This window comes from Felis catus, chromosome A3, assembly GCF_018350175.1.
Source record: "Felis catus isolate Fca126 chromosome A3, F.catus_Fca126_mat1.0, whole genome shotgun sequence".
Classification (NCBI taxonomy): Eukaryota; Metazoa; Chordata; class Mammalia; order Carnivora; family Felidae; genus Felis; species Felis catus.
Window position 1 is genome coordinate 79,842,341 of NC_058370.1, and position 21,468 is coordinate 79,863,808.

The 21,468-nt window shown below is 39.2% G+C and overlaps 1 protein-coding gene across 4 annotated transcripts in view; it reads left to right on the forward strand.

Annotated features, from left to right (window-relative positions):
• Positions 1 to 5,079: 5,079 nt before the first annotated feature.
• The window catches only part of COMMD1 (copper metabolism domain containing 1), a 188,198-nt gene continuing 171,809 nt past the window's right edge, over positions 5,080 to 21,468 (forward strand). Inside the window, exon 1 of one of the 4 annotated variants that reach the window (XM_019827269.3) lies at positions 5,080 to 5,478. In XM_019827269.3, the coding sequence (XP_019682828.2) occupies positions 5,302 to 5,478 (177 nt within the window). In that variant the 5' untranslated portion in view covers positions 5,080 to 5,301. The remainder of the gene's footprint in view (positions 5,479 to 21,468) is intronic. The other 3 variants (XM_045054256.1, XM_019827272.3, XM_003984035.5) reach the window with 3 other exon arrangements.

Genomic DNA, 21,468 nt, shown 5'->3' on the forward strand with positions numbered 1-21,468 from the left:
CTGCAAATAAATTGCAAGAAAAGAAAGTAACCATGAAGATGGAAGGGGAATGTATAGATTAAAAGAGACTTCAGATAAATAAAGAAGGGGGCACAAGGATGGCTCAGTCAGGGGAGTGTGTGGCACTTGATCTGGGGGTTCTGAGTTCGAGCTGCGTGTTGGGTGCAATGAATGCTGAAATAAGTAAATAAACTTAAAAAATTAAAAATGTGATACAAGCAGTATGGCCTAGTAAAATAGGGCTTAACCATGGTCTCAGTAACAAACTAGTGCAAAGGAGAAGAAAACTAATTGTTGCTTGCTGGCTAGTCAATACTTAAATACTCAGACAGTTAAAAAATATGAAGTTTGTGAGACAGAAGTTTGAATATGGATTTATATTTAACAACTACTAAGAAAGTTATATTCTTATGTGGAATAACTGTGGTTTTTTTTAAGTGTCTCTTTTAGAGAAGCATACTGAAATATTTACCAATAAAGAGTTATATCTGGGAGTTTTCAAAATAGTAAGGGGGAAGTAAATGAGAATAGAGTTGGAACAAGATAGGCAATGTGTTGGTATTTGTTGAAATGGTGATGGGGACATGATGGGAACCATTTGTGAGGTCGGGCTCTTTGCTGGGAGCTCAGAGCTCGGAGCCTGGAGCCTGCTTTGGATTCTGTGTCTTCCTCTTTCTCTGCCCCTCCCCTCCCTTGCTCTCTCTCTCCTTCAAAAATAATAAATAAACATTAAAAAACTAAAAAAAGAGAGAGAGAGAGGGAGAATGAGAATCCCGAGCAAGCTCCATGCTGTCAGTGCAGAGCCTGATGTGGGGCCCAGACTTACAAACTGTGAGATCATGACCTGAGCCCAAATCAAGAGTCAGACACTTAACTGACTGGGCCACCCAGACACTCCTGAATTAAAATATTTCAAAATGCAGAATGAGAGTTTTATTCTGTGGCAATCTCATTCCAAATGCTTGCTGTGATAGTTATTTTGATTCACACAACTCATTTAAATTTTTTCTTTTATTTTTTATTTGAGAGAGAGAGAGAGAGAGCATGAGCAGGGGAGAGGGGCAGAAGGAAAGAGAGAGAATCTCAAGAAGGCTCAATGCTCAGTGTGGACCCTGATCCCACCACCCTGGGATCATGACCTGAGCCAAAACCAAAAGTTGTATGCTCAATCAACTGAGACACCCAGGTGCCCCCAAACTAACTTATTTATTTATTTATTTATTTATTTATTTATTTATTTGAGAGAGAGAGAGAGAGAGAGAGAGAGAGAGAGAGAGAGAGAGAGAGGAGAAGGCCAGTAGGGGATAGGGGCAGTGGGAGAGAGAGAGGGAATCTTAAGCAGGTTCCATTCACAGTATGGATCCCATGACCCTGGGATCATGACCTGAGTGAAATCAAGAATCAGACACTCAACTGACTGAACCACCCAGGTGCCACTTGATTCATAAAGCTCATTGAAGGATATAAGGACACACAAGCTATGTGGAGGATTAGCACATGAATAAATTGAGCCCCTGTATGCTCCAGACCATCATCTACAACTCAGTCACCTAAATCAGAAACTGGGAATCATTCCTTTCATTTTTTCCTCTCTTCCCTCATCCAAAGCCTACAAATTTTACCTTCTTTGAATCAAGAATCTTTCTTATATTCTCTATCCTAAGTGTCACTGCCTTAGATCAGACCCATATCAACATCTATTTGCTTACTGTGATACTGTAGCCTTGGCCTTCCTTGCTCCTTCAATTTATTTGCCACACTGCCACATAGAGGAATCTTTTAAAAATGCAAATCTGGGGATGCTTGGGTGACTTAGTGGGTTGAGTGTCTGACTCTTGACCTCAGCTCAGGTCATGATCTCATGGTTTGTGAGTTCGAGTCTGTGTTGGGCTCTGTGCTGACAGCATGGAGCCTGCTTGGGATTCTGTCTCTCTCTTTCTCTCTCAAAAATAAATAAATAAACATTAAAAAAAAAAACCCGGCAAATCTGATCTTCTTATTACTCCTTTGCTTACAACTGTTCAGTTATCCTCAATGACCAAGTATAAAAGTCAGCATTATGTGTAAACTTTCCATCTCTGTGACACAGGCTGTTTATCTTTCCAGGTTTATTCCCATAGGTTCCTCATTCTACTCTTGTTACTCTAGAAGAGGAAAAATATCTTTTTCCTTCTGCCCTTCTAGCTCGTTGGCTGGGGCTCTGTAACAAAAGATAGATTAACAAGAGAAAAGCATACACATTTATTTAATATAAATTTCATGTGGCATGGAAACTTGATAAGGAAATGAAGACCTGAAGAAATGGTTAAACCTGAGTATTTTTATGCTAGATTTGATGAAGAATGGAAAGTTGTGGGGAAAAAATGTGATACGACAAAAAGGTATGAGCTAAGCGTTGTAAATTGGGAAAACTCAGCAAACCTGTTTGTTCAGAGTCCCCTTGGCATCCCTCCATCTTTGGAGATAATAATGCTCTGGGTATAGAGAGGGCAACTCTCACATGAGAGTCTTCTGACCTGCTTCACAAGAGAAGGGGGGAGATCAGGGAGTCCTTCCTGTACCTGTTATTTCCAAGTTTTGTTTCTCACGTTTCTTCAAATACTCAATATGCCAAAGTTCCATATTTTGGGGTAGAATATCTTGAACCCTATTGTTGCACTATGGGGTTCATAGTGTACCTCAAAACACCACTCTGTTTCATGTCTCCATATGTAGGAACATGCTGTTTCCCCTGCAACATGTCTGGCTTTTTGTTGGTTTGCAGCCTTTGGAGCTTCCTGGGTGAAATCTTAGACCAGGTCCCATACATGGAGGGCAGGAGAGACTGAATAAAAAGGCAGACCACTCAAAACTGGTAGGTGGCAGTTTTAATAAGCAAGGGAACTTACTTATGAGGCTTGTCTTATGATGACTGCAAGATAAGCAGATCTCTGCATGAATAATTTAAAGTTTATATAGAGGCCTTAATTGGGCTCAGTCACATATACCATCTAGATGGTCTGAACAACACCTTACTCTCTATAGACTATGTCCTTGGAATAGCTCCCCCTGTGGGAACTGGCAGAATGTACATTCCAAGGACAGGGGAGTGGGTGAGGAGACTCTCATATTCCAGGTCCAGCTCATGGGTCAACTAGTATCATGTCCTCTTGATTAGCTCCTTTAACACTATTCACCACTAAGCCATTCCTTGATCTACACAAGCTGAGTTAATCAATCTTCTCTTTTCTACTACCAAATCTGATAGTTACTTCTAGGTACTGAGTAGTAGCAACCCTTAGTTCATTGTATTTTAATCATTTGTTTAAGTCGAGGGGTAAAAAAATAATTTTCCCTTTATTATTGTAAGTTCTTATCTGGGACCCCTAAAACAAAAGACAGATTAAAGAGAAAAACAAAACAAGTTTATTAACATGTATCCCTAATGTATACATGTGAGATACCCAGGGAAAAATGAGTAACTCAAAGTGATGGCTTAGAACTCCAATTTATATACCATCTTCAACTAAAGACAAAAGAAAGAAAGTTGTAAGGAAGGCCTGTTATGGGGAGATGTCCAGGAAAAGCACGGGAAAGAAGAGTAAGATTTGTTAGCCAGTTTTAGTTCCATGCCTTCTTCATTAGTAAAGCCTACAGTTGTCTCCTGCAATTAACTTTTGTCTTTCCTGGTAGACAGAGGTGGGACACCTTTGAAAATTTACATCCTGCTTTTAGGCAAATAGGGCCAGAAGCTTTTCTTATATCTGTTTCTTCTCACTGCCTTTAGCTCAAAATAATCCTTATGCCAAAATGGCATATTTTAGGGTGGCATATTCTGCTCCCCTTCATTTATATATCATCTTCCCTTACCAGAATGTAAGATTTTAGGATACAGACATTCATTTTTGTATCCCCTAAAGCCTAGCAGAATGACTGGCACAAAACTCTCCACTAATAGCTGTTGAGTGGCTGGCTGATTGGAGAGTGAATGGTAATTAAAGTAGAATTTGAAAAGGTGGAGTAGAGAGAGAGAACAGGAAGAGTTTATTGCAAAACTTTGGGGCCCTTGTGTTTGCCCTTTATTTCAGTCCACATTTCTTATTTTAACATTTTTAGAGATGGAAAATCTTAAAAAAAACACCTACTTCTTGCCTGAGATCAAAAGTCTGTGAGCCATAAAAGGAGTAGTGTAAGAGGAGAAGTGACCAGTTGCTTAATGGAACTTAGAATGTAAACCTATTTGGTCATAATGAAAAGGAAACCTGTTTTCTGGGAAGGCTGTCTTAGGTTTTCATATTTTCCATTTGAGCCAGGGCTTCAGAGTCTTTTCTTTTGCTGTTGCCTTGCCTTAGGCATCTTTCTTTCTTTCTTTCTTTCTTTCTTTCTTTCTTTCTTTCTTTCTTTCTTTCTTTCTTTCTTTCGAGAGAACAAGCGGGGGAGAGGGGCAGAGGTGGAGAGCAAGAGCGAGGGAGAGGGAGAGAATCTTAAACAGGCTCCATGATTGGCGTGGCGTCATATCCGGGGCTCAATCCAATGAACCTGGGATCATGACCTGAGCTGAAATCGAGTTTAGGGTGCTCAACTGACTGAGCCACCCAGGCGCCCCTCACTTAACATGTTTTTATGATTCATGCATGTTGTAGCATGTATCAGTACCTCATTCCTTCTCATGGGTGAATAATATATTGGTTTTTTGAAACTATATGGGTACAAAATTATATAACCTATGCATTTCATTTCAGGATTGTAAAGAAGGTGTTAACAGAATGTTATAAAAAGGAGCATCGGAGCTGAGCCGCTGATCTAGCTGGAAACACAAGACACACGCATATATATAAAGGTAAATAATCCTAGAAAACACATTATGTTATTAGGCGTTAGTTAAATTTTCTTGGACAAAAGGTGGACAGGTAATGATCAGGCAGAGATTACATCTGAGTGATATATCCTATTCAGTTAGTGGATTGGCAAGGCCTGGGATGAGATGCAGCCTTTCCAAAGTTAAACTACCACCTTCATTCATAGAGTAGTTCCCCATGTCAGGTGGTCTTCACCCAGTGATCTTTCCTTTCAGTAGGCCCTGGAGTAATGAAGGGAATCAGCGGAAGTAAAGTGATTCTTCTGGAACTTTATGGATAGCTCCACGGTGGCAGCCCTAGGCGATGGGTTTTGCAGAGCAAATCTGTTGGCTACCAATACCAACCGCTGGCGGAATTTCGCCCTCATTCGTCCCGCGCGCCTTTGCCCAGGCTATTTAGGCCCATCCCGGGTGCCGTAGCGAGGCTGCGCTCAGCTGCTGGGGGGGCGGGGCTGCAGCTGACAATGGCGGGCGAGCTTGAGGGTTCCAAACCTCTGAGCGGGTTGCTGAGCGGCCTGGCCCAGGAAGCTTTCCACGGGCATCAAGGCATCACAGAAGAGCTGCTGCGGAGCCAGCTCTATCCAGACGTGTCACTGGAGGAGTTCCGCCCCTTTCTGGCTAAGATGAGAGGGATTCTTAAGGTATCGATCCTCCCTGCCGCGGCCACGGAACCCAGCTCCTTCCCTTCCATCCTCAGATTGGTTCCCCAGAAGCTGAAAAGGCTTTCCTTCTGACACCTCCACTCCGTGGGCTCTGCGTTATGTTCCTTCAGATCCGAGGCGCTTGCCCTGTCGCCCCTTCTCACTTTCTTAGGGGTGACCCTTTTCTGCTCAAGCTCCCAGTCTCGCAGCAGGGTTCGTCGTCCGAAGAGGACGCTGGGTTTTTCCCTCAACTTTTCCTCTGTAGTGGTGTGGGCAACAATTTCGAGTTGCCTCGGCTGCTCTGTGCGCTCCAGATTAAAATTAAAAATTAAAGAACTGCTAAATCAGCTTTCCCGGGTTGTGGAAGTGGGGAGTGTTTAAGTGAGCCACTGTATGCTGGGATAGGGGGTGGATTGGCTGGAGCGAACCCCTGTGAACTAGTGCACTGTACGGTTAAGAGAGCACATTGACCAGCTTGAAGTCAAAGTGTAAGTCAACCTGTCCGATAGAAATATAATGAAAGCTAAATATATAATTTAAAAATTTCTAAAAGCAACATTAAAAAAGTAAAAAGAAACAGATGAAATCAATTTTATTTCATTTGACTCAGCATATCCATAGTATGATCTTTTTGTGTAATCGATATACAAAATGTTAATATGGTATTTTATTTTTTCACCAAGTCTTTGAAATATTATGTGTATTTCACACTGAAAGCACATATCAATTAGTACTACCCAGATTTCAAGGGACCAGTGGTTACATATAGCCACTATATTGAACAACACTGGTTTAGACTGAGAACTAGTCATAGGAATGAATCCAGTGCCAAAATATACTCGAGAGATAGGCAATAAAAATGATTTTAGATTTTTGTTGGCTTCCTATGTGTTAGGAACTGTCCTAGGTGGACACTCATTTTAAAGAATAGGAAACAGGCTCAGGGAGTCTAAGTCTAGTTGGTCTAAAATCGCACTTTGATTAAAGGCAATGTTGAAATTTCAGCTGTTTTTGCATCAGTTTGTTTCAAAACTGCTTAGGCTTTAAAAAGGCAGTTGTGTTTTTCTTTTTTTAACTGCTTTTGTGTATAGGATTTGAATCCAGAAAAAAAAAACAACAAAGCAATTATTTCACAAAAAGTACACACATTGTCGCATGGAAATATTAGGAGTGATATCTCAGGTGTGATCCTAGACATTCTGAGTAATTTTGTTTATTTTTATTTATTAAAATTTTTTAAATGTTTATTTTTATTTTTGAGGGGGGGAGAGAATGAGAGTGGGGGAGGGGCAGAGAACGTGGGAGACACAGAATCCAAAGCAGGCTCCAGGCTCTGAGCTGTTAGTACAGAGCCTAATGCGGGGTTTGAACTCTCCAACCAAGAGATCATGACCTGAGCCAAAGTCTGATGCTCAACCAACTGAGCCACCCAGGCGCCCCTACTTTATTTTTTAAACATTTATTTATTTGTGTGAATGGGGGAGGGGCAGAGAGAGAGGGGGACACAGAATCCTCAGCAGGCTCCAGGCTCTGAGCTGTCAGCACAGAGCCTGACTCGAGGCTCCATCTCGGGAGCGGTGAGATCATGACCTGAGCTGAAGTCAGATGCCCAACAGACTGAGCCACCTAGGCTTCCCGTATTTTATTTTTAAAAATATTTTATTTTATTATTTTTTAAACATTTATTTATTGTTGAGAGACAGACAGAGCGCCAGCAGGGGAGGTGCAGAGAGAGAGGGACACAGAATCGAAGGCGAGCTCCAGACTCTGAGCTGCCAGCACAGAGAGAGCTTGATGTGGGGCTTGAACCCAAGAATTGTGAGATCATGATCTGAGCAGAAGTCTGATGCTTAATTGACTGAGCCACCCAGGTGCCCCTAAAGATTTTATTTTTAAGTCATCTCCACACCCAATGTGGGGCTTGAACTCACAGCCTTAGATCAAGAGCTGCATGCTCTACCGACTAAGCCAGCCAGGAACCCCTATTCTGAGTAATTTTAGTTGATAACATAAACACTAATGAATGCCTTTTATTTGTATCAAATCTTATTCTCCGAGTGGGCAGAAAAGGTTTCCTAGAGAATTTGACTTCTTACCTGGGTTTTTGAGGTGTTTGCTAGGCCTGTGGGGGGGATGAGGATGACTGACTGTGGGCCAGGAAGTAAGAACAGCATGTGTGTAGCCAGTGTCTTAGGAGCTCCAAACATTGGGGGTGCTGGTCTTTGGGTGGACAATATTTTGTATATGTGCTGCCGAAGCGAGCACTAGGTGGACAATATTTTGATTCTTTTGTTTGATTATGAGATACAAATTGCAGGATACCCAGAGAAGACACTGCCTAGAAACTGTCTTCCTTGTTTTCCTTTAAATATATTGCTGAATAATATCCAGGTATTGCTCTCTCTCCTTTCAGTCCTCTGCCTGACGATGGAATACTTCAGTTTTCTGAGTAATTCTGGGCTGAAGAGCTAGCACGGTTCACTTAGTGATGGGAGTAGAACAAGATTTGCCTTTGCTTTGCAACACAGCCTCGGTATAACTGATTGAGATAACCAGGGGAAAAGCATTTGATTGTTTGACTTAGGACTGAAACTATATGACATCTAGTTCTAGGTGACATCTAGTTCCAATACTCATTTACCTTTTTAAGCAACACTGAGGTATAAACATCTTTCTAATTCTTAGGAAAACATACGCAAACAAGATTTTTATTTTTATTATTTATTTATTTATTTTATTAAATGATTATTTATTTTGAGAGAGAGAGCGTGCACAAATTGGGGAGGGGCAGAGAGACAGGGAGAGAGAATCCCAAACAGGCTCTGTGTTGTCAGCACAGAGCCAGATGCGGGGCTTGGTCCCAAGAACCATAAGATCATGACCTGAGCTGAAATCAAGACTGGGACGCCTTCAGTTAACCAACTGAACCACCCAGGAGTCCTGCAAACAAGATTTTTAAACAAAAGGCTTTGAGCATGAACTTCTGCAATAAAAGAGAATGTACACAAACAGTCATGATGCAAGGATGCTGTAGTATTTGGAAATAGGGGACTGAGTAAACTGTGGACAGAAAGGGGTATTACAGGTTTCTCGGAGATGCCATTTTTGCTGCTCTTGAATAAAGTGTAGAATAGAGACTGAAGTGAGGGGCAGCGTATAGGGCATTCCAGGCATTCTAGGAGAATGTAGAGCAAGGTCAGGAAATGGTAAATAGTCCAATTTGACCATAGCATAGTGGTACCCAATATGGAGTATTGGTGGAGGAGCCAAGAAAAAAAATGAAGCAACCTTTTATTTCTTTATTCCTGTTAACCTTAATTCCTGCTCTTAAGCAAGGCATACTTTTTTTTTTTTCTTTTTACTGTGGCAAAATACTTATAAAATTTATCATCTTAACTATTTAAAAATTTTTTTTTTCAACGTTTATTTATTTTGGGGACAGAGAGAGACAGAGCATGAACGGGGGAGGGGCAGAGAGAGAGGGAGACACAGAATCGGAAACAGGCTCCAGGCTCTGAGCCATCAGCCCAGAGCCTGACGAGGGGCTCGAACTCACGGACCGCGAGATCGTGACCTGGCTGAAGTCGGACGCTTAACCGACTGCGCCACCCAGGCGCCCCTCATCTTAACTATTTTAAAGTGTACAGTTCAGTGGTATTAAATACATTTATAATGTTGTGCATCCATCGCCACCATCCATATCTGTAACTCTTTTCATCTTGTAAAACTGGAATTCTATACCCATTAAACAATAACTCTCCATAACTACCCCCCCCCCCAAGTCTCTGGCAACCAGCATTCTACTCTGTATTTCTATGATTTTGACTACTCTGAGTATCTCGTGTAAGTAGAATCATACAGTATTTCTCTTTTTTGTGGCTGACTTAATCTTGCTCAGCATAATGTCATCAAGGTTCATGTTGTTGCATATGGCAGGATTTCCTTCCTTTGAAAGGCTGAATAATATTCCATTGTACGTGTATATCACGCTTGCTTTATCCATTCATGTCCTTGGACACTTGGGGTGCTTCCATATTTTAACTATTGTGAATTATGCTGCTGTGAACACAGGAGTGCAGATATTTCTTTGAGACCCTGCTTTCAATTCTTTGGGATATATAGCCAGAGGTGGAATTGCTGGATAATATGGTAATTCTATATGTAATTTTTCTTTTTTCACAGTGGCTGTACCACTTTACATTCCCACCAACAGTACATAAGTGTTCTGACTTTCTGATTTCTTTATATCCTTGCCAACACTTGATAGTTTGTTGTTTTTGTTTTTGTTTTTGTTTTGTGATGCTAGCCATCCTAATGAGTTTGAAGTGGTCAAGGTATACATTTTTACATATAGATGACAGAAGTCAAAACGTTTTTTTCTTTTGTCTTTGAAACTCCACAGAGTTTCATCTATTTTGAATTCAACATGCAGGCTAGAAGAGCAGAGAGGAAAATACTAAAAAAAAATGCAGGAGTCTAAGCAAAGAGAAACAAACAGGATAAAAGTGAGTAGTACCTCATCTCATTTGGTGCCATAGCTTTCAGTCATCTATAGAGAATCCAGTTCTGTGAAGAAAGTGAAAATGAAGAGGGACAACAGAGGTTGGAGGAAAGAAAGGAAAGGATGCACAACTCTCTGCACGGTATAGGCAGCGGGTATACATGTTAGACTCCTTATTGCCAGCTGCCTGCATTCATTTATAGGCTGTTTCAGATAACCTGAGCTGCACTCTTTCCCTTTAACCTTCACACTGTGCCCAGATGTCATGCAGTGATTGCTGGCATTTGTAGTGGTCTCTGTTTTCCACTTGGGTGGAGCTTTCCTACCCTTCTTGGCTGGGACATCGATCCTCTTGAGCATTACCTATTGCTCACAGAAGGGCAAACCTTCCTTCTGCTTATACATATATGAAGCTGGCCATTCATTTGCTCTAGCTTTATTTATGGTAGCTTCTGAGGAGCAGTGAAACCAGTGAATTGAGAGTGGTGTGTTTAATTAGGGAGATGACATTGTGTATAAATACTCTGCCATTTTAATCTATTTTTTGGTTTATATTTATAATTCAGTTTCTTCTAGATATGTATTTGCATATCCTCTATTTCTTGCTTCTGCTGTTAACCTTGCAGGGATGCTCCTTGTTCTAGTTTACTGGAATTCTAGAGGAAGATCTTAACTGAAGCTAGATCACTTTTTGTATACTTATGTTCTGTGTTCACTACTGCCCTCTGTTGGTGATAATTTTGTGTTCCCTCACTGAAATTTCATACTAAACAAAAAACAAATTTTATTGAATTTTTATCTTAATTCCAGTGTAGTTCACATGCAGTGTTACATATTAGTTTCAGGCGTGCAGTATAGTGATTCATCAATTCCATATATTACCCAGTGCTCATCATGACAAGTGCATTCCTTAATCCCCATCACCTATTTCACCCATTCCCCACCTGCCTCCCTTCTGGTAACCATCAGTTTGTTCTTTATAGTTAAGAGTCTGTTTCTTGGTTTGTCTCTCTCTTTTTCTTTGCTCATTTGTTTTGCTTCTTAAATTCCACGTATGAGTGAAATCATGTATTTGTCTTGCTCTGACTGACTTATTTTGCTTGGCATTATACTCTCTAGCTTCATCCAAACAAAAATTTTTAATGAGAATTTTGTTGGGTTTTATCTATTGTTGACATACTCCTATACAACAAAAGTCAAGTTACAGTCAAAAGTTAACTTATCTATTTCTCTTTTCTTCTATGATTTGAATTTAAAAATATGTTTAGGTCTTTTTTTCTTTTTTTTTTTTAAGTAGACTCTATGCCCATCCTGGGGCTTGAACTCCGTCCTGAGATCAAGAGTTACATGCTCTGCAGATTGAACCAGCCAGGCACACAGGTTTAGATCCTATTTTAGAAGTCTTGAAATGCAAGCAATAGCTTATGGATTAATAGCTACCAGTGATCCTTTCCCCTTGCCAAGGTTTATTGAGATGTAATTGACAAGTAAACCAGTGATGCTTTTAAAGCATGCATTGTATCTCCTTAGTTTCTGGCTTTCAGCCATTCCAAATTCATGGCTTCACATCAAACTTAAAATCCAGTCCTTTTACTGTTGTCCATAAGTCTTTATGATCTCTCGGTATCTGTTTCTCTAATCACATTTTCTCATTTCCAGCCACACTAGTCTTCTTGTCTTTATTTAAACATGCCAGGTGCTTTCTGAATCTTCAGGGCCTTTGCAGTTGTTCCTCCATATGCCTGTAATAATCTTCTGCCAGATATTCATATGGATTGTTCATTTGCTTCATTCATTCTCTACTTAAAAGTGCTGTTCTGTGAGGTCTTCCCTGACTTATCCAGAGTCTCACCTTTCCTCCCCTACTCTTTTTACGCTGCTTTACTTTACTTCATACTCAGTACTACCTGAAATTATATTATGTACGTATTAGCTTATTTGTTGACTTCCCTGTTGGAATGTAAGCATTAAGAGGGCAGGACTTCATTATTTTTACCTTTTTATTCCTAACTTCTAATACTGTTTTTAGCATGTGGTAGTAAAAATCTGTAGACTAAGTGAATGAGTGGCTAGTGCTTAAATATGGAGATTGCCATTAAAAAGATAAGCATGAGAGAAACCTACACATTTATCTATATGGGGAGAGCTGGAAGGTATAATATTCTAAGCCAGGGGTCAGCAAACTATGGCCCATGGGATGAATCTGGCCTGTGGCCATTTTTATTTTTTAAAGTTACTTTATTATTTTTATTTTTTTAAGTTTATTAATTTATTTTGAGAGAGAGAGCATGGGAGGGGGCAGAGAGAGAGGGAGAGAGAATCCCAAGCAAGCTCTCCACTGCCAGCCTGGAGCCCAATGTGGGGCTTGATCCCATGAACTGTGAGATCATGACCTGTGCTAAAATCCAGAGCCGGATGCTTAACCGACTGAGCCACCCAAGCTCGAGATTTTATTTTTAAGTAGTCTTTATTCTCAATGCTGGATTTGAACCCACAACCTGAGATCAAGAGTCTCATGTTATATTGATTGAGCCAGCCAGGTGACCCCACTGCCATTTTTGTCGCATGCTTATTTATTTACATTTTGTCTTTAGCAATTTGCATTGTTACAATAACAGTTGAGTGGTTGTGACAGAGATATGGCCTTAAAAAACCTAAAATATTTACTATCTGAACCTTTACAGAAAAAATGTGCTGATTTCTGTCTCAAACATCTATTCTTAAACTCCTGTTTTTTTAATTTATTTTTTTATTTTTAAAAAAATTTCAAGTAGGCTCTGTGCCCAGTGTGGGCCCAATGTGGGGCTTGAACTCACAACCCTGAGATCAAGATCTGAGCTGAGAGCAGGACTCGGATGCTTAACCAACTGAGCCACCCAGGTTACCCTTAAACTCTTGTTTAATATTTGGAAACAATATACTATATAAAAACATTTTTTTTAATGTTTATTTATTTTTGGGAGAGGGAGAGAGTGTGAACAGGGGAGGGGCAGAGAGAGAGAGGGAGACACAGAATCCGAAGCAGGGTCTAGGCTTTGAGCTCTCAGCACAGAGCCCAATGCGGGGCTCGAACTCATGAACCAGGAGATCATGACCTGAGCTGAAGTCGGTCGCTTAAGTGACTGAGCCATGCAGGCGCCCTGAAACAATATACTATACAAATTATGTTTAGAAGTTGGTTACTTGATAAAAAATCTGGAAGCTGGAAATAGGGATTATTTTGTGTTCTGTCCTCTTGGGGAACTTTACTTCTTGTTCTTTAGGTTCATGAGATCTGTGGTAAATAAGAAATGAGACTTAATGTTTCCGTGGTACTAAGTGTGTGTTCTTCATAAGACATAGAATTTGAATTTGGATTTTTTTTTATATTCAGAGTATGTGAAATTTATGTGTTTATTAATGTAATATAAGATAATATAAAGCATAATGTTATGAGCCTGCAAATCAAGTAAAAACTATCAACGTGAAAACTGGTTTAAACTTACATTGGAAAATAACTTATAGATAATATAATATTAAGACTTGAAGAGCAGCTGGCTGGCTCAGTTGAAAGAGCATGAGACTTTTGGCCCCGGGGTTTAAGTTTGAGCCCTATGTTGGGTGTAGAGGTTACTTAAAAAAATGAAATATTTAAGGGGTACCTGGCTGGCTCAGTTGGAAGAACATGTGACTCTGGTCTCGAGGTTGTGAGTTCAAGCCCCATGTTGGTATAGAGATTACTAAAAATAAATAAAGAAATAAACTTAAAAAAAAAGATGTATAATAGTAAAAAGCTATAAAAATATTTCTATTTTATATATTTCTATTTTAAATCCCTGGTTCTGTTTCTCTTCTTGAAGCCGTAAAAATTTATAATTTGTTTGAGAATTAGATTGACTGGAAAGAAAGGACCTGTGGTAATACAGGTTTTGTATATCATGTAATTCATGTGTATCATCTGAAGTGCTCGGTTTAATTTTTTTGTTTTTTGTTGAGCTACCTGTATGTTTTCCCTTATTAATTTTATTATAAATATTTAGTCTCATTAAAGAAAGTTTAGAAATGTGAGATGTGTAAAAACATACTATCTGTTGACATAACCAGTGTTAATGTTTTTGTGCATTTACGTATACCACAGATATTATTAAGCATCTTAATACATGCCATGCCCTGTGCTTGGGATACAGCATACAGCAGTAAGCATCACAGCTATAGTCCCTGCCCTTGTGGAATACATAGTTCTTGAGGAATATAGACATTAAGCCAGGGGTTACATTTTGAAAAGGCAGCCAGAGTGTGCCAACTGATGCAGATTATAGGCAGTTTAGAATGGTTCCTAGCCCACTCTACAACATGAACATAGAAAGATAAGCAGGGAAAGGTCTACTTATTAAGTACAATGAACTAAAAGGAAAGGACAGAAACAGCACAAAAGTAATTTACCTCTGGTCCCAAGGTTGGGGTTTCTCATGAATATAGTTGACTACGATCATGATAATATCTTTCCTAAATGAGGATTGGACTGCTTTGGGACCCTATTTTAAGTTTCCTGACTTGGTCTTTAGGGCCTAATTATTAGCTGTCAGAGCATCACCTGAACAGTCCAGGATGCACCCATAAAGTAGCTCTATCTTCTTGCTGGGCTCAGCTTGCTTTCTGTGTCTCTTCTCAGATCTTGAAGCATGTTCTCAAGTAGTTCCTCCTTAAGAAAAGGTATATGAGAGGTCACTTTTTTCTTTTTAAGTCTTAAAAAAGTATCTTTAGTCTCATACTTAATTGCTAGTTTGGTTGAAAATGTATTTCTAGGTTGTGAAATTGACTCACAGTTTTGAAGTTGCGACCTTTTTCTCTGTGAGCTTTTGGGATTTTCTTTTTTTTTTTGTTTTTAATTTTTTTTTTTTAACGTTTATTTATTTTTGAGACAGAGACAGAGCATGGACAGGGGAGGGGCAGAGAGAGAGGGAGACACAGAATCCGAAACAGGCTCCAGGCTCCTAGCTGTCAGCACAGAGCTCAACGCAGGGCTCGAACTCACGGACCGTGAGATCGTGACCTGAGCCGAAGTCGGCCGCTTAACCGACTGAGCCACCCAGGCACCCCTGGGATTTTCTTTTTATCCTTTATTTCCTTGAGTGTCCTTGGTTTGTGGTTTTCTTTTCTTTCATTATTTTGGCCACTGTGGACCCTTTGAATTTGGAGACTTGACCTTTAGTTCTGGGAAATGTTGTATTCCTACTTTGATGATTTTTTTCCCCTCTTTTTTTCTCTAGTCTCTTTTTAGCACTCTGATTTTGAATGTTAGAGCTTCAAGACTGAATCCTTAATTTTTCTTTTATTTTCTCTATTTTCCATTTCTTTCTTTGTTCTACTTTTTGATCGATTTCCTAAACTTTATCTTCCAACATTTTAATTGAATTTTTCACTTGATCATGTTTTTAATTTCCAGGAATTTTATTTTGATGTGGACAGTATACTACTATGTTTAGTCAACATGTGGGAGAAAAAGGTTTTTTTTCTTGATCCTCTTAGGGACCTGGCCACATCTGAAAATTAAACTGACAAAAGACAGGTTAACAGGAGAGAAGGATACAAATTTATTTCATATAAGTTTTGCATGACACAGGAGCTTTCATAAGGAAATGAAGACCCAAAGAAACAGTTAGACCTGAGTATTTTATGCTGGGTTTGGTGAAGAGGTCACAGGAGGAGTAGGGGAGTATGAGGTAATTGTAGTAAACGGGAGTAAACTTTAGCAAGGCCTGTTTGTAGGGTTCTTTTTGACATCTCTTTATCTTTGGAGATAAGGATGCTCCTTTCTTCTGGGTATAGAGAGGGCACCTCTCACATGTGGATTTTATGACCTATTTCATGAGAAAGGAGTGGGGGAGAAGGTCAGAGACCTTCCTGCTCTGCCTTTTCTCCAACTACTTCATTTTTCAAGAATCCTTATGCCAGCTGTATTTTGGGGTAGCATGCCCTGAACCCCATCATCAGCAGTCTTTCCTCTTTTTTTAAAACACAAGGGGGTGTATACAATACATAATTTTCTTCATTTGAATTAGAAAAAAATTATTTATGGGGTGCCCGTGTGGCTCAGTTTGTTGAGTGTCGACTCTTGATTTCGTCTCAGGTCATGATCCTAGGGTTGTGGGATTAAGCCCTGGGTTGGGCCCCTTGCTGAACGTGGGGCCTGCTTAAGATTCTCTCTCTCTTCCCGCCTCTGCCCCTCTCCCCTGCTCGCATGCTTTCTCTCAAAAAAGAAAAAAAAATTATCGTGAGTGATTTTTATATGCTATTTTTCAGTATTAGGAATTTGGTACCCTTGTACTCAGCATGGGTAAAAGCTTTTTTTCAGAGGCTTTTAATGAACATTGTATTGCTGAGATGTTTTGGGGTATGATGTAAGTAGAAAATGTTAAATTCTGGCTGAGGGATACCCTACTTAATCTTTTTAATATTCCAGTAGTTTAATATTTTGCAAACTCTGGTGTATATTTTTGGTTTTTAATATTTGTTTATATTATTTTAATTTTTTAAAATAATGTTTATTTTTGAGAGACAGAGCACGAGCTCAGGAGGGGCAGAGCGAGAGGGAGATACAGAATCTGAAGCTGACTCCGGGCTCTGAGCTGTCAGCACAGAGCCTGACACGGGGCTTGAACTCATAAACTGTGAGATTATGACCTGAGCTGAAGTCGGATGCTTAGCCAACTGAGCCACCCAGGCGCCCTGTTTATATTATTTTTAAAGCACTATTTTAATCCTAGTTTCCAAATAACCTGGAAAATTTTGTGGTAAGTATTTATAGTAAAAGCAGAAGCTTTTTCTTTTCTTTTCTTTTCTTTTCTTTTCTTTTCTTTTCTTTTCTTTTCTTTTCTTTTATAAAAGCAGAAGCTTAAAAGTATATTTGGTATTAGGTTTGTAAAATGATTTGAGTTGACTGCCCAGTAGTGATACTTTTTTAAAAAATGTTTTATTTAGTTTTGAGAGAGAACACATCAGCGGAAGAGGAGCAGAGAGAGAGGGGGACAGAGGATCCAAAGTGGGCTCTGTGGTGACAGCAGTGAGCCTGATGTGGGACTTGAACTGACAAACTGTGAGATCATGACCTGAGCTGAAATTGGCACTCAACTGACTAAGCCACCCAGGCACCCTGATAATTTTTTTTATCATCAAAGAATGGTATCTTCAGCTTCTGTGTGTGTGTGTGTGTGTGTGTGTGTGTGTGTGTGTGTGTGTGTGTTTAGAGAGAATATGTAGAGGAGGTAGAGAAAGAGAGAGAGAGAGAGAGTCCTAGGCAGGCTCCAAGTCAGCACAGAGCCTAATGTGGGGGGCAAACTCACAAACCATGAGATCATGAGATTATGACCTGAGCCAAAGTCAGATGTTTAACTGACTGAGTTGCCCAGACACCCCTCAGCTTCTGTTTTGAGATTTATCTTGTGAAATGTATCTAATATCTCATTCTTGTGAAAAAAACAGAATACTTTAAAAAAATTTTTTTAAGCTTATTTATTTTGAGAGAGAGAGAGAGAGGTAGCAAGTGTGAGTGAGGGAGGGGCAGAGAGAGAGGGAGAGAGAATCCCAAGTAGGCTCTGACACAGGGCTCTATCTCATGAACTGTGAGATCAAGACATGAGCTGAAATCAAGAGTCAAGACACTTAACTGACTGTGCCACCCAGACGCCCTGAAAAAGCCAGAATACTTTTTATTTTTATTAAAATTTGTTTTCAAAATCCTTTTAAATTTTGAGCTTTGTGTTTGCAATAGAGTTTTTGCATTTGTTATATAACGTAGAAATTTTTACTGTGTAAGATACTTTTTAATACATTATTGGTGTGAGTTTACAGTTGAAAAATGTATAAAGCAGTTGTCTTCACTGACACTTCAGTGTTAAGAATGAACTTCACCCATATATGGTTCAGAGAGCAAATACTAAATAATAAATTAACTTGATTTTAAAAAAGAATGCAAAATATCTGGTCTTGAAATGTGTAGATTAAGAGACCTGAATAGAAGAGACTGAAATATTGACTTATTCTGACATGTTTTCAGATTGATTTGTCTTTTGTCTTCATCATTGTGTTAACTATAAGCAGTAGTAGTTCAGCTTTTCTGTGCTAGGTGGCAGTAGAATATTGGCTTGCTAACACTGCTGGAAGCAACAATGTTTCAAATGTTCTTTCTCTTGAATGTTCTAGTTAAGAAAACAAAGTTGGCTACTCAACAATAAGAATTTCTTATCCAAAAAGGAATGTAAAATACTTGGTTTGATGGCTTGAATTTAGAAATACCATTTTCTGGAAAATTTAAAGCTCTATAAATACATTCATTTTGCTATAGTTCCCTAGTTTTTGTATCAGTAAATGTTGCTAATTTCATTGAATAGTTTTGAGAATTTAGATGGTAACTTGTGAGATGCAGTTCTGCTTCTCTGAAGGATTGGCAAGCAACTGTTTAGTAAGATGTTACTTTTTTTATGTCACTGGACATCATATGATAAAGCAGCAATTGCAGATTACCAGCCGGAGTTTATTTTAATGGGCTCAGATGACCGGTATGAAGGGTGCCTGATTGGCTTAGTCCAGTACATCATGAGACTCTTGATCTTGGGGTTGTGAATTCAAGCCCCACTTTGGGCATGGAGCCTGCTTAAAAAAAATAAAGAGAAATCAAATGACTTCTATGAGGTGTTCTATAAATTTGGCTGATTCAATTGGAGGAACATGCAGCTCTTGATCTCAGATTGTGAGTTTGAACCCCATTTTGGATATAGAGATTACTTAAAAAACCCAAAACTTAGAAAAAAAAGATTAATTGAAGATCTATTTTTGAATCTCTTCCTCTCAAAGCTTTCTGGGTCTGCAAACTTTATGGGTTGAAGGAGTTCCTGGGTAGAGAGATTTTAAAGACAATTTCTTTGTTTGATTTAGCTATCAAATATTTACTGAGCCCTTAATGTGCTATATACCTGGCTGTGTACACAAAAGTGAGTATCACAGTCCCTTTCTTAAAGAATCCTGTATTACATGGTAAATGCCATAAGAAAGGTATAAAGGTGAAGTGGATCCTTATTTTACATTATAGAAATATGAAAAATCATTTTTTTGGTCCTAATAAAACATCTTCATTTTTTGGTTTTGTCTTAAGGTAGAATGTAATTAAAAAAAATTTTTTTTTTACATTTTTTAATTTATTTTTGAGAGAGAGAGCGAGCGCGAGCACAAGTGGAGGAGGGGCAGAGAGAGAGGAAGACACAGAATCCAAAGCAGGTTCCAGGCTCTGACCTGTCAGCACAGAGCCCAATGTGGGGCTTGAACACACAAACCATGAGATCATGACCTGAGCTGAAGTCAGACACTTAACCAACTGAACCACACAGGCGCTCCTGTAATTTTTTTTTTTAAGGACATAATTTTTACAAATTTTGACTTCATTATTTGTTTCAACTGATTCTTTGAGAAGTGCCATATTATACTAAATTAAAGAAATTTTGGTATGGGTTGTGTTATGTGTGCTTTGTGTATGATTAACTTTTTGTTTTTTAATTTTTTAGAATATTTTTGAGAGAGAGGGGGAGAGAGACACAGAGTGAGTGGGGGAGGGGCAAAGAGAGAGGGAGACACAGAATCTGAAGCAGGCCCTAGGCTCTGAGCTGTCAACACAGAGCCCTATGTGGGGCTCCAACTCACAGACTGTAAGACCATGACCTGAGCCAAAGTTGGACGCTTAACCAGCCGAGCCACCCAGGTGCCCCATATGTATGATTAACTTTTAATGTTTTTGTATGCGAGTATGGAAATGTCTTTGAAACATTATTCTATGTCATGACATCTGATCGTGGTACCATTTATGAAATCCTTAAATTTCCATTTTGTTTATCCTGAGGGTATGTTACTTGAGAAGTAATCAAATCATCATTTATTTAAAATGCATTCATTTATTCAAGTGAACATTTATTGAGCACCTACAATGCCAGGTCCTGTGCCTGGCACTGGGAACATCAATGAATCAAACAGAGAATTTTCCTATCTCTTAGACTTGTCATTCAAGGAGGGAAGGGGTATCCTGATAGTAAACAAGAATGTGTGCATAAAGGAATGAGGGCAGAAAATGTATTAATTTGTTTTTACATACTTCTCTACCTTTACTTCTGATAATCTTTTTGATCCCTTAAAATCAGTGACAGACAGGGGTGCCTGGGTGGCCGAGTTGCTCTTGGTTTTCATCTCTGGTCGTGATCTCATGGGTTTGTGAGTTTGAGCCCCATATCAGGCTGTGGGCTGACAATATGGGGCCTGCTCGGGATTCTCTCTTTCTCCCTCTCTCTCTGCCCCTCCATCGCTCTCTCCATCCAAGTAAACATATAAAACTTAAAAAAAAAAATCAATAACAAACATTTGCTAGGGATAATCAGTTTTGTGTCATTAGTATGTTTGGTTTGCTTGTAAGAAAACTTTACTTATAGGGTCCTTGGGTGGCTCAGTTGGTTAAGCGTCTGACTTTGGCTCAAGTCATGATCTCACGGTTTGTGGGTTTGAGCCCTGCATCAGGCTCTGTGCTGACGGCTCAGAGCCTGGAGCCTGCTTCAGATTCTGTGTCTCCCTCTTTCTCTGCCCCTCCCCCGCTTGCACTGTCTTCAAAAATAAATAAAAATGTTAAAAAAGAAAAAAAAGAAAACTTTACTTACAATCAAGGTGATAAATGTTAATATATTTTATTTAAATTTGATGTTCGGAGCAAATCTCCTAGTATTTTATTTTTAATCATCAAGATTTGCTTCGTATAAAATAGATTACTTGACATACAAATATAAAGTGAAAATTTTTTAATTGAGAATTCTACACTGAGGGTTCCTTTCCCACTCATATATCATACATCTAATTTACTTTCCTTTAAATTATTTTTAATTGTCTGTCCCTAAAGTCTTTGTATCATTTCTGGGTATTTAGCTAGTTCTCTATAGAGAGAACACTTTAATTTTATTTTTAAAAACTTGTTATTGGATATGGCATATATACCGAAATATACACAGATCACATGTGTGCACCTTAATGAATTTTCACAAACTGAACATATGCATGTAACGAGCCCCCACATCAAGAAACCAAATGCTACCAGCATCCTGGAACCCCCTTATGCTCTTTACTAGTCACTAGCTCCTCCCCACTTTACTAACTTCTTTTTTTTAAATTTTTTTTTATGTTCATTTATTTTTGAGAGAGAGACAGAATGCAAGAGGGGGAGGGGCAGAGAGAGAGGGAGACACAGAATCTAAAGCAGGCTCCAGGCTCTGAACTGTCAGCACAGAGCCTGATGTGGGGCTCGAACTCACGGACCAGACCGCGGAATTATGACCTGAGCTGAAGTCAGACACTCAACCGATGAGCCACCCAGGTGTCCCCCACTTTAGTAACTTCTAACACCACAGATTAATTTTGCCTGTTTTTGAGCTTTATATAAATGTAGTCTTAGAGTACATATTCTTATGTCTATCTTCTTTCACTCA